The sequence below is a fragment of the Panthera tigris genome, chromosome B1, assembly GCF_018350195.1.
Source record: "Panthera tigris isolate Pti1 chromosome B1, P.tigris_Pti1_mat1.1, whole genome shotgun sequence".
NCBI lineage: Eukaryota > Metazoa > Chordata > Mammalia > Carnivora > Felidae > Panthera > Panthera tigris.
In genome coordinates this window covers 40,401,976-40,415,460 of record NC_056663.1, presented here as the reverse complement: position 1 = coordinate 40,415,460, position 13,485 = coordinate 40,401,976, and the positions used below count along the sequence as shown (strand labels likewise).

Sequence of the window (13,485 nt, the reverse complement as noted above, 5' to 3'; positions counted from 1 at the left end):
CCATGTACCAGGCAAAAGGAACTGCTGTAAGTAGCCTTTAGTAAGGAACATGGTGGTGAAATTCAGGAGGGCGAGGAAGCACTCTAGAGTCCTATGGTTAGATCTCTGTCTTTTCATGAGCCTATGCCTCTGGACTGTGAACTTCACAAGTATTTCTCAGGTTTTCTTCTCCCCCTTTATGTAGGATAGGGTGGCTCAAGTGGGCTGCAGCTGGGTATTTCCCTTCCTCCAGGTTAGCCTGTGATAATAACCCAGCAGGTTAGGCTCCCGTTAACTAGTTTCCCCTCGGGGTTAGGCTTGTTAAGAACACAGTGCTCTGGGTACGTCAAAATGGTTACTTTCCCTCTCCCTGTGATGCGAGGGAGGAGGGGAGTTTCTCTGATTTTCACTGAGGATGAGCTAGGGCTCCTAGAGATAAAGCTGACAATCTTGTGCGGGCCCCTCCCACTGGCTCTCCCTGGAGTCTCTACTGACTTTAGGAACTCATCCTTACAGTTCAGGTTTTTCTCCCTGGCACTGGTTCCCAGAGCAGTTTCCACTCGCGAGTCTGTCCTCCCTTATTCCCTGTACATGTCTCTCTCTCGTACCTGTCTTGGGGGCAGCGGTTGCCCTGTGTCCCCGTCTCTCTTATGGCTTCAAGGGGAGCTGTTGATTTTTCAGTGTGCCCACTTTTTTACTTGTTGTTAGGATGGACTGATAAGTCCAAGCTCCTACATGCAGAAACACACACAGGCTTTCAACGCCGGGCATCTGCAGCCCTGGTCTCCCCCCCTCAGCCCACCCTACACCAAGCAGACACAGTGGAGGCTGAGCGTCAGGAAGAACTGGCTCTCAAGTCTGCTTCTCACTAGCTTTGTGATCCTGGGCAAGAAACATCACATCTCAGCTTCAGACTCCCTATCTTTGAAAGATACCACTTATGACCTCAAAGGACCAACTTAAAGTGGATTAGAAGAGGTTATAAATGGTTCAGCACTGAGGCCTGGACTATACTTAATAATCTTTTGTTAAAGGAATAGAAGCCTTATCTTCACGGTTACATTACTTCCAGAACTTGCTTTTATCAGACCAAATCTGTACTCAGAAGCCTCAAAACCAGTCCCTAAACTGCAAGCTTTAAACTCCAGTCACCTGTAGCAGCCACTGCCTGGATCCTCCTTAGGCCTGGAAATACTGTTTTGGGGTGGTTTGTCCATGTACATGCTTTTTTTAAATCTCCCCAACTGGAATTTAAATTCCAAAGAACAGGGACCCAATTCATAACACTTTGCCAGTACCAGGATCTCAATTTTCTATCAGGGGGCACCTGGGTGCTTGGTCGGTTAAGCGTCTGAGCTCTTGATTTTAGCTCAGGTCATGATCTCACAGTTTGTGAGCTCGAACCCTATGTTGAGCTCTGTACAGACAGCACAGACCCTGCTTGAGATTCTCTCTCTCTCTCTCTCTCTCTCTCTCTGCTCCTCCCCTGCATTTGTGCACACATTCTCTCTCTCAAAACAAATAAATAAAAACTTAAAAAAATTTTTTTTTTTTTTTTTTTTTTAAATTTTTTTTTTCAGCGTTTTTAATTTATTTTTGGGACAGAGAGAGACAGAGCATGAACGGGGGAGGGGCAGAGAGAGAGGGAGACACAGAACCGGAAACAGGCTCCAGGCTCCGAGCCATCAGCCCAGAGCCTGACGCGGGGCTCGAACTCACGGACCGCGAGATCGTGACCTGGCTGAAGTCGGACGCTTAACCGACTGCGCCACCCAGGCGCCCCTTAAAAAAATTTTTTTGATCAGGAGGAAGAGGAAGTAGGGTGGTGCTGGGTGTGGGGCAGTCAAAAAATCAAGCTAGGACAGAGAATGATGCCTCAAATACAGTAATATGATAACACCTATATAACATTGAGCAGAACCCAAAATGTCCAGACCTCTTGCCTGGTGGCAAGACTTTTTAAAAAGAACAGAAATTGAATTACATGTGGTTAGGTGGTATATGGAAACCCCCAGCTATAACATGGAGAGTCATATATCTGGGCAATAAGAAACACAACAACAGCATGTTTCCCTGATTTGGACAGAAATATCAGGCCTGCATGATAGTTACGATAATAATAATAATGAAAATACACAGATACTGATTATGTGAGAAACACCATCCTAAGCACATTAAATAAAGTATCTCACTTAATCCCCATAGAAACCCCCGAGGTTGGTACTAGTTTTACTCCCATTTTATAGATTGGGACACTGAGGCTTTAGGGCATCAAGTGACTTGTGTAGGGCTTCCCAGCTCATAGGAAGAGAGCAGAGACTCTACGTATTCCAGGCTTCTGAGACCTGCTGACCTTACAGTCCACATTCTCTCCCTCCGTGGCCTCCTTGCTCTTCCTAGAATACACCAGGCACACTCCTTTCTCAGGCCTTTGCACCTGCTGTCCTGGGAATGCTCTCCTACCGATGCCCACACAGCTGGCTCCCTCAGCCCCTTCAGATCTCACTCAGGGAACCCTCACTTGAGCAGCCTAGCCAACACTGCTGTCCTCCAGATGTTCCCATCCCCCCTTCTACCTGATTTTCCCCTGCACATTTACACCTCCTGGCATACTACACACGCCACCTATTTACTTGTTTACTCCTGGTGACAGGGATTTGTGTCTGTTGTTCCGTGCTGCATCCTGACACCCACAGCAGTGCCTGGTGCACGAGCAGACCCTCCGGACATACTTGCTGGATGAAGGGATGGACTTACCTCACGTCATTGCCACCATGAGCAAAGGATCCAAAACAGGCAGTAAGGACTTGCAGGAAATGGAACAGGAGGTGGACCTCGGCTGTGTCCTTCTCCTCCTTCTCCTCTTCTGCAGGATCGTCTCGGGGCTGGTCGGGATCCGTCAGCTCAGATGCCAGCTTCATTTCCACACCTCCCTCATCAGCCTCTATCTCAGCTTCTGCCACCGCATTGCAGTAGCTTGAGTAGCTGTCATAGCGAAGCCTCTTTTTAGAATAGGACACGGCGTCCCCCACCAGCTTCTCGCTGTCCTCTGGCGCAGATGACGAGTCAGCAGCTTTGAAGGTCGAGTGGACAGGCATTCCACAGATGGCTGCCGTGTAGCACGTGTAACTGTTATTTCGCCGCAGAAACCGGTAGTTGTTCTCCTGTGCGGGCCTCTCCTCGGGGCCCCTGTCTGAGTGAATCCTGTGCAGCAAGTCTTTGTAGAGCCCCGAGTCTTTGTGCACCGTGTGGTACACGTGCCCGTCACTCCTCGTGTGGCCGTCAAAGCCGAAGGTGCCGTTGGAGACGGGTGATTTTGCAGAGCCGTGAGTCATGGAAAGTGCCCTTCCTGAAATGGGTTAAAAAGAGTCTTATTTTCTAGCTTTTGAATATAATCGTTTCTGTAAGGCAATATCCCTCATCCTTTATGGTGGTGATCTCTGGAAATTTGGGTTATGGGTGATTTTCAATCTTTTTCCACATGCTTTATTTTCCAAATTAACTATAAAGAGCATGCAATACAGTTAAAATGAAAAAGGGAACTTGGAACATAAAACACATGGGCAAAACTTTGAAAATGATGTTATTTAAGTTCTCCTAAAAAGCATCTTCCAGGGGCACCTGGGTGGCTCAGTTGGTTAAGTGTCCGACTTCGGCTCAGGTCATGATCTCACTGCTTGTGAGTTCGAGCCCCGTGTCAGGCTCTGGGGCTCTGTGCTGACAGCTCAGAGCCTGGAGCCTGCTTCGGATTCTGTCTCCCTCTCTCTCTGCTCCTTCCCCACTCACACGCTGTCTCTCTCTCTCAAAAATGAATAAACATTTTTTAAAAAGCATCTTCCAGAAATGACTACGGCACTCTTTCCTGTTTCTAGTAACCAATAAAGGGAGAATCTTTATAAGGAACTTATTTCAGGAAAACTTCATGCATGAGGGACAAAATCCAGTTCGCTATGAGATAGATTTGTAGGTGCTCCTTAAAGGCCAATCATAAATGTCAAAGGCAGTTATCTGTCAGATCAGCAGAGCAAAATTCATTTGCTTTCTTTGGGTCAAGTCTGAGACCGCACCTATGGGAAGTGAAAGCAGGTGCCAAGGCCCCACCTTGCAGGGAGGCGGGAAGCTGTCCCAACAGGCCTGGCAGAGGCTGGTGCTCACCCATCTTTAACCACAAATGTTACCAGACAAAAGAACCCCCAAGACGGCAGGACAGTCTTGACGTTTTTTGAGGTTTCTGTGATGCTACACTAGGCTTTCTCTTTATGTCCTCCATGTGGAAGGCATGCTTAGCAAGCTGGAAAAGCCAATCTTTGGCAACCAGGAAACCGCAACATGGAAGATGCAGGTGCAGTTGACTGAGCTGCAGAGAGGTGGTATGTGGGCCCTAGCGCCGTTGATGAGACTATAAACAGCTCTTGGAAGAAAATCACAGGACCAGAGTGAGCTTGCTCTGTTGACTGCATGGTCTTCTGAGACCTCTTTAGCCCCTGGACTACCCCAAAACATAAAACTGAGGGACACTTTTGTGCATTAAAACCTAACCACCCATGGGGCGCCTGGGTGGCTCAGTTGGTTAAGCCTCCAACTTCAGCTCAGGTCATGATCTCGTGGTTCACAAGTTCAAGCCCCGAGTCAGACTCTGCGCAGACAGCTCAGAGCCTGGAGTCTGTTTCAGATTCTGTGTCTCCCTCTCTCTCTCTGCCCTCCCCCACCCACACTCTGCCTCTTTCTCCCTCACTCTTTCTCAAAAACAAATAAACATTAAAAAAATTTTTTTTTAATATATAAATAAAACCTAATCACCCACAGGCAGCCTGGCTGGTGTCCCCTGCTCACTGGCCCCCTAGGAACTGCTCTCTACCACCATGGAAACTCTACACCCTCTGTGCACACCTTACCGTAGGAGGCCCGCGGGTGGTTTCCCACTGATGTGCCTTCAGAGGTTCCAGATGGCTCCCCAGCTGACCCCGTGAGAGGGACAGTGCTGTCGTCATTAGCCTTGGCACCTGGTAGCTCTTTAAATACTGGGGACTCCACTTCCTGAATTTTACTGAGGCTTTCGTCAGAAACTCGCGATAGAGCAGCTTCTTTTTGTAATTTGCCTAAAGAAAATATAGGTATAACTGAAAATTCTGAAATTAGAGATCTTGTTATTGAAAAGCGAATATAAAAGTGAGCATTTATCTTTATACTTTAGTATTTAACTTTGAAAATGAAAAAATAGTTATAGCTAAATAGAAAAAATGAAGAGGAGACTTCAATCAATTATCTGGGAAACTCAAGCCAGAAAATTCAGCTGCTGAGGACAAGAGGGGTAGGCTCAGGCCTCAATTATCTCCTTCAAAACCAACAAACTGAGAGGGCTAGATGTGGTCCCCACAGTCCCTTCCACCGCTAGTACTCTGTAATCCTACGACCATCTGGACTGGCCTTCTATTTTCTTAAACTAACCTCAAAATCACTGAAATGTTTATCCTTTTTGTCTTCAGAGATATTAGTTATAGTCTGTTTGGTTTTCTTCTGTTCAATAAATTACTGGTCTCTGATTTCTCCAGGTCACCAAATCTTAGAAAACAAGTAAATCATTTTCCAAAAAGGAACAGAGAGATCCTAATTACTTCTAAAAATCTTTTACTTTCAAAAGATAATTTTTTTAAAAAAAGCTGCTTTAAAGCTCTATAGGATTCTTTTTAATCAGATCTGATATGTGGTGCTGATTTAATGATCTTGCTGCTTGTAGATTCTCCTGGGCAAATTTCTAAGCTCTTACCTACAGAACTAAAATGGAAGTATTCTTCTTTGCTGGATATACTCACATAATCCTGTCACCTCCCTGTATCCACGTACACAGTCAGAAATACAGATTTTTTTTTTTTTTTTTTTAGATCTGGGACCTTAAGGTGCTTATAATCAAAATGAGAGAAGACAATATTTGTAAAGATTACAACAATTAAGCAAAAATTGTTCACACTTACATGAGACAGGTTTTATTATTTTCTGCTTTTTATTAATGAACAAACTGAAGTACACAGAGAGATTAAGTCATTTGCCCAGAACCACACAGGTGGTAAAATGCAGGCATTTTAGCTCTATGGTCCTTAATCACTAGTGTATACTTAAAATACTAGATCAAGAAATATATATTGAACTAACAAAATATGGCATTGATAAAACAAAATCTCCTCAGAAGCCTATTGGGAGCAATACCAGTTTCCTGCTGTTACAGCATTAAGCTGGAAAGCAAAGATTTTATAGTCTATTCGGCAAGAAAGCTATTAGAAAAAGCCTCTAAAAATCAAAACATTTAGTGGGGCGCCTGGGTGGCTCAGTTGGTTAAGCGTCCAACTTCGGCTCAGGTCATGATCTCACAGTTCATGGGCTTGAGCTCCGTGTCAGGCTCTGTGCTGACCATTCAGAGCCTGGATGGAGCCTACTTCAGATTCTGTATCTCCTTCTCTCTCTGCCCCTTCCCTGCTCGTGCTTTGTGTCTTTCTCTCTCTCAAAATAATAAGTAAAAACATTTAAAAAAATGTTTAAAAAATCAAAGCATTGAAGTATAGTTGATCATTCCTATGGGTTAAACCAGACAAGCAGTATGTTTAAGGGGCTCATCTTCAGTTAGTAGTCTGTATGAATGGTGGAGGGATAGTTATTTTCAGCAGAGAGCAGGGAACAGCTACACAGGAGAAGCAGCAGCAATTCATCCAGCCATTATTGATGTGGCTTTACTATTTAGTCTGAAGTTGTATGTATTAATGTGGATCTTTTTAATTTTTGTTTTAAAATTTACATGCAGTGAACTGACTATGTATTTGTGTGCCCATCCTGATTCTAAGACATGTCTAGACTCATGTAACCCTCACCACAATCAGGATACAGAAAAGTTCTATCACCTCCCAAAGCTCCCCTGGTAGTAAGACCCACTGCCCAGCTCCTTGGCAATCACTGACCTGGTCTCTTCCCGTGTTCTGTCTTTTTCAGAATGTCATATAAATGAAACCATAAACTTTGTAATTTTTATAAAAATTTTTAAAATGGAAAAAACTTCTATGAGTGGGTGAAACAAAGAATTTTTAGATGTGACACCCAAAACACAATTTATAAAAAAAGAAGTTGTGGGGCCCCTGGGCGGCTCAGTTGGTTGAGGGTCCAACTCTCGATTTCGGCTCAGGTCATGATCCCAGGGTCATGGGATCAAGCCCTGTGTTGGGTTCTGTGCTGTGAAGCCTGCTTGAGATTCTCTCTCCTTCTGCCCCTCTCCCCCATTCGTGCTCATCCTCTCTTTATATAAAAAAAAAAAAAAAAATTAAAAAAAGCTGATAAATGGCACTTCATCAAAATTAAAACTACTGTTCTGTGAAAAACACTATTAAGGGAATGAAAAGACAACCTACAGATTAGAAGTGTTTACAAATCCCCTGACAAAGGACTTGTATTCAGAATATATAGAGAAATCTTCAAGAATATTGCAGTGAAAAAATGAGCAAAAAATTTGGACACTTCATCAGTAGAGCTATATAAATGGCAAATAAGTCTATGAAAAGGTACTCCACATCACTAGTCATCACAGAAGTACAAACTGAAATCATGAGATACCATAGACACCAATTTGAATGTCTCCAAAACAATGGGAAAATTTTATGTATTTTATTTTTTTCCCTAAAAGTCTTATCATTTTCTATTTTTGTTTAAATCTATGCTATGCTTTAATGTTTTTGTTTTTTGGTTTTTTTTGTTTTTTTTTTTACAGGTGTAAGGCTTAAGTCAAGGTTCTTTTTTTGGCATATAGATGTCCGAATATTCCAATACCATTTGTTGAAAGATGATTCTTTCTCCACTGAAGTGCCTCTGTACTTTGTTAAAAATCAACGTGCCAGATTTGTGTGGGTCTATTTCTAGACTCGAGTTCTGTTCTATTAATGTGGATGTCCATCTCTTCACTAATACCACACAGTCTGGTCACTTTATATTAACTCTTTGAGTAAAGTAGTATGAATCTTCCAATTCTGTTCTTTTTCAAAAGTGTTTTGGCTATTCTAGTTCCTTTTCCTTTCAATATAGATTTTACTTTTTTTTTTTTAATGTTTTATTTATTCTTGAGAGACAACATGAATGAGGGAGGGGCAGAGCGAAAGAGACACAGAGACACAGAATCCGAAGCAGACTCCAGGCTCTGAGCTGTCAGCACAGAGCCCGACATGGGGTTTGAACTCACGAGCTGTGAGATCATGACCTGAGCCGAAGTCGGACGCTCAACCGACTGAGCCACCCAGGCGCCCCTCAATATAGATTTTAAAACCAGCTTGTCTAAATCTACAAAATAACCTGCTTGGATTTTAACTTCAACTGTGTTAAATCTAGAGAACAATTTGACAAGAACTGACATCTTAATGATACTGAATCTTCTAATTCGTGAACATGGTATGTCTCCTCATTTGTTCTGTTCTTCTTTGGAATATGGATTTTCAAACTGAGATATGTCCACACTGAAACAGGATCGTAAGGCACACTCTGAGGCTGAAAGTAAATACTTCTTTTCATCTGAGAGCCCTGTAACAGCATGTGGCCTTAAGGCTTAGAACTGTGTTGCTAAGGACAGAATAGCAGCTCTTATAGCTTTCTGATCCATATTCTTCTTTTTGAAAAATTCTGTTGAAATATGATTTATATACAATAAAATTCATACATTTTAAACGTGCAGACAGATGACCTGTGATGGATGAGTACACCCTATAAACACTACCCCAGCTGGGACAGAGAACACTTCCATTTCCATGTTCCTGGAATGTTCCCATGTGCCCCTTTGCTATTAGTCTCCTGGAAACCCCCCACCATCTCCAGCACCTAGAGCTTTCTATCGCTATAGATTAATTTTCCCTGGAATCATATAGGATGTACTATTTTGTATCTGGCTTCTTTTACTCAACATAATGTCTGTGAAATTCATTATACTGTGGTTAGTTCATTCTCTTTATAGCTATGGAGGCTTGAATTACATGAATATATCACAATTTGGTTATCCTTTCACCTATTCAGGAACATTTGGGTTGTTTCTAGTTTCTGGTTGTTATGACAAAATGATTGTATACAAGTCTTTCTATGAACATATATATTTTTTATTTCTTTATGTTTATTTATTTTTGAGAGAGAGAGAGAGAGACAGAGACAGAGTGCAAGTTGGGGAGGGGCAGACAGAGAGGGAGACACAGAATCTGAAGCAGGCTCCAGGCTCTGAGCTGTCAGCACAGAGCCCGACGTGGAGCTCAAACCCATGAACCATGAGATCATGACCTAGCTGAAGTCACACACAACCAACTGAGCCACCCAGGTGCCCCTATGAATGTACATTTTCATTTCTCTTGGATAAATATCTAGGAGTAGAATTACTGGGTCATGTGGTAAATGTATGTCTAACTTGACAGGAAACTTCAAATTTCCAAGTGGTTGTACCATTTTATATTTCACCATAAACGTCTGAAAATTCTAGTTATTCTTCTTTGTCAATATTTTGAAATGTTAGTCTGTTTACTTTTAACCATTCCTGTGGATGTGAATGGATGGATATCTTACTGTGTTATTAATCTGCATTTCCCTGAAGACTAATGCTTTTCATGGGGCTGGTAGAACCTGACCAGTAGTTAACTTCCAGTCATCCGAGGCAACCAGGACCTTACTGCTCATTCCAGTCACAAGTTACCAAGAAAAAGTTTGAGCCAGAAAGCAGTTAGGAGCCAAGAGACAAGGATGGGGCATGTATCTCAGTGCTATGTTCTAGGGTTATTCATGCATCCAGTTTCTTCTGTTAGTAAGGGTAATTGTGGGTTACACCTGAAGCCCCAGGAACCAGGATTTTTGTAAACCAGAAGAATAAAAAAGCCCTTACCTGCTATTTTCCTCCGCATCCATGGACACACAAAGAGCCATACAAAAAGGGCAAACAGCAGTGCAACGCCAAAGGAGATGAGTGCTATTGCCCATATGGGAAGGACCAGACCAAGCACTGGAAAGTAAAAAGGACAGTGGTGTTGTCGGTGGATACTTTCTGAAAGGTCATGCTCATATCAACATACTTTACATTCCCCCAATCCAAAACTAATCACCTGGGTTTTGTATTTAATAAAACTTTCAACCAAAACAATGTGCTATAGTTTTTGGGGTAGAAAGCTGTCCCTGGAACGTTCCCATGTGCCCTGTGTTTAAGACACACTATATCTGGTCAATATGTGGTTAAACTGAGTAGTAAGCTAACTATTACAATTTTATCAATGTGGCACAAACAGCATATTAAACTGGAATAAAACCATTTACATATTATTTCAATATCTAAGTTACAGAGTTCCGGAGTGGACCATATATAGCTAAGAAAGGACGTTGTCGTCTTCTGTCCTGACATCAGCCCACTCCCACGGCAGTGAGCAGCTGAGGTCTGGAACCCTGCACCAGGCTGCTGACTGCTGCCTCTTTGGGTTTCTCAGTAGTCAGCAGCTCTGCTTTAAATGGCCATGACACTCTAACCACATACACAAACCTTTTTAAAGTCAGCTTGGAGATAAAAGTTCTATAAAAGGACATTGACCTCCAAATTTAACTGTTCTTTGAATTGTCAACTCATGTAATTATAGAAAAACTTTTCATTAAAATTCAATAATGCATACTAAGTTGCAATTACATTAGCCAATAAAAAGGCAGAAGGGCACATGGTTTAGGAGCATCATATTTTCCTGGCACTGCATTCCAGAACTCATCACTCTGAATTTTGTCCATTTTCTGGCACTGGTGGCAACAGGCACATTTCACACACATTCACAGGTTTACAGCTTTAACATGCATGCTTGCACAGAAACAAAGATATGTGTAAAAGAACACTTACTAATGGCTTTATTTGTAACAGTAAGAATGTGCAAGACAACTAATATGTGCATCATTATGGAAATGTGTAATAATTATAGGACAGAGTCATATAAATGAGATAGATCTATATATACTGATAAGGAAAGAGGCCTATGATCTAGTAAGTAAGAAGGGCTGCCTGGAGTACTATACTCCAATTTATGTTGTTGGTTTTTTTTAAGATTTTATTTTTAAGTAATCTCTACACCCAACATGGGGCTTGAATTTACAATCCCACCCCAGATCAAGAGTTGCATGTTCTATCAACTGAGCCAGCCAGGCACACCGAATTTATGTTTTTTAAAAAAACCCATATTGGGGACACCTGGGTGGCTCAGTCAGTTAAGCCTCCTACTCTGGACTTTGGCTCAGGTCATGATCTCACGGTTCGCGATATCGAGCCCCACATCGGGTTCTGCGCTACCAGTGTGGAGCCTGCTTGGGATTCTCTCTCTCCCTCTCTCTGCCCCTCCCCTGCTCGTGCTCTGTCTCTCTCTCTCTCTCTCTCAAAATAAATAAATAAACTTAAAAAAATATATTTCTACTCCTACCATACGAACAAATGTATAGAAAAAGTTCTGGAATGATACAATGGTTAATCCTATAGGGACATAAGAAATCGTAGAGGGCTTTCACTTCTTACTACATACACTTTTGTACTGTTAACTTTGAAAACATAAGCATGTCACTTCTGTAAATTGTTAAACATGTTTTAAAAGTTTTAAAGGAATGAACTATTTAAAACTTTGTTCTTCGCTCTTAGATTAAATAAATCTTTAATGATGCAGGCTTTGTTACACTGTTAACCATTTTATATATACAAACACACTCAAAGCTATTTGATTAAGGGATTATTAAACATTTTGGTAACTGTAAGAGGTAGAATAGATAGGTAATACTATAAGTGAGAGTCAGGATTAGCTTATACACATACGAAAAACAAAAAACCTGAATCACCAAGCTTAATTATAACTAAGGCGTCACTGGTGGGAGTACAGACGCTTTAGGGGCTAGATTATCTGAATCACTCGTAACACGCACTCTGACATCAGAAAGCTATGGACACCCTGGGGCTGCACCACATTAGCCGGCAGCCTGGCTCCAGCCCTGGCTCTGCCTCTAAGTCTGACCCTTAAAAAATCACTCGGGCTCACCCCACCAGGCTGTGCCAGTGGGCCACCGCTTCCTGGCTTCTGCTTTAGAACTTCACGTCAGTGTCTGAATACATGTGAGAAGAGCTCACACCAGAGCTGTTTCTTGCCAAACTGAATAGTAACTGTTAATTAGCAACACCAAACTGATCAACTAACATCAATACCAATCACTCTTACAGCTTAAAAGTATATGTTTTCCAGGGCACCTGGGTGGTTCAGTCGGTTCAGCGTCCGACTTCGGCTCAGGTCATGATCTTGCGGTCCGTGAGTTCGAGCCCCGCGTCGGGCTCTGTGCAGACAGCTCAGAGCCTGGAGCCTGTTTCAGATTCTGTGTCTCCCTCTCTCTCTGCCCCTCCCCTGCTCATGCTCTGTCTCTCTCTCTGTCTCAGAAATAAATAAACGCCAAAAAAATTAAAAAAAAAAAAAAAGTATTTGGTTTCCGAAGAGGTTTCCTTTGTGCTTCCTGGGTTAGTTGATGATAAAATTGTTTAACTGTGCTACTTTTAGTTTCATTGTATTAATCTAAGAGAGGCAAGCCCTGGATACGGTGGGAAGAGAGAAATAATTTGGGATATATATATATATATATATATATATATATATATATGGAGATATTTAAAATATCTATATATAGATTTAAGATATTTATACATAGATAATAATCTTTTCCATCTTTCTATAATGTACCTATCTATCCATAATCTATTTATTTTTTATTTTTAAAAATTTACATCCAAATTAGTTAGCATATAGTGCAACAATGATTTCAGGAGTAGATTCCTTAATGCCCCTTACCCATTTAGCCCATCCCCCCTCCCACAACCCCTCCAGTAACCCTCAGTTTGCTCTTCATATTTATGAGTCTCTTCTGTTTTGTCTCTTCCCTTCCTTTATGTTCATCTGGTTTGTCTCTTAAAGTCCTCATATAATTGAAGTCATATGATTTTTGTCTTTCTCTAATTTCACTTAGTGTAATACCCTCCAGTTCTATCCCCGTGGTTGCAAATGGCAATATTTCATTCTTTTTGATTGTCGAGTAATACTCCATTGTATATATACCACATCTTCTTTATCCATTCATCCATCGATGGACATTTGGGCTCTTTCCATACTTTGTCTATTGTGGATAGTGCTGCTATAAACATGGGGGTTGCATGTGTCCCTTTGAAACAGCACACCTGTACCCTGTGGATAAATGCCTAGTAGTGCAATTGCTGGGTCATAGGGTAGTTCTATTTTTAGTTTTTTGAGGAACCTCCATACTATTTTCCAGAGTGGCTGCACCAGCTTGCATTCCCATAATCTATCTATTTGAGATGAGTGAACACGTTTGCTCTAGGACACTATTTTTTTCCATCCATGCTGAGCAGAGCCCAAAATAAAAGCAGACAAGGGCTGCTCTAGATGTTCCTTCCATGCCTATCTCCATGCTTTCTGTTGGGGTCCCTTGGGATTCTCAAGGTGT

The 13,485-nt window shown here is 42.0% G+C and overlaps 1 protein-coding gene across 7 annotated transcripts in view; it reads right to left on the bottom strand.

The window, feature by feature from the left end:
* Positions 1-13,485, bottom strand: part of SLC20A2 (solute carrier family 20 member 2) — a 107,160-nt gene that overhangs the window by 19,505 nt on the left and 74,170 nt on the right. For all 7 annotated transcript variants that reach the window (XM_042983359.1, XM_042983355.1, XM_042983356.1 and 4 more), the window contains 3 exons: positions 9,860-9,976; positions 4,875-5,078; positions 2,737-3,328 (listed from right to left, as the gene is read on the bottom strand). In XM_042983359.1, the coding sequence (XP_042839293.1) occupies positions 2,737-3,328; positions 4,875-5,078; positions 9,860-9,976 (913 nt within the window). The remainder of the gene's footprint in view (positions 1-2,736; positions 3,329-4,874; positions 5,079-9,859; positions 9,977-13,485) is intronic.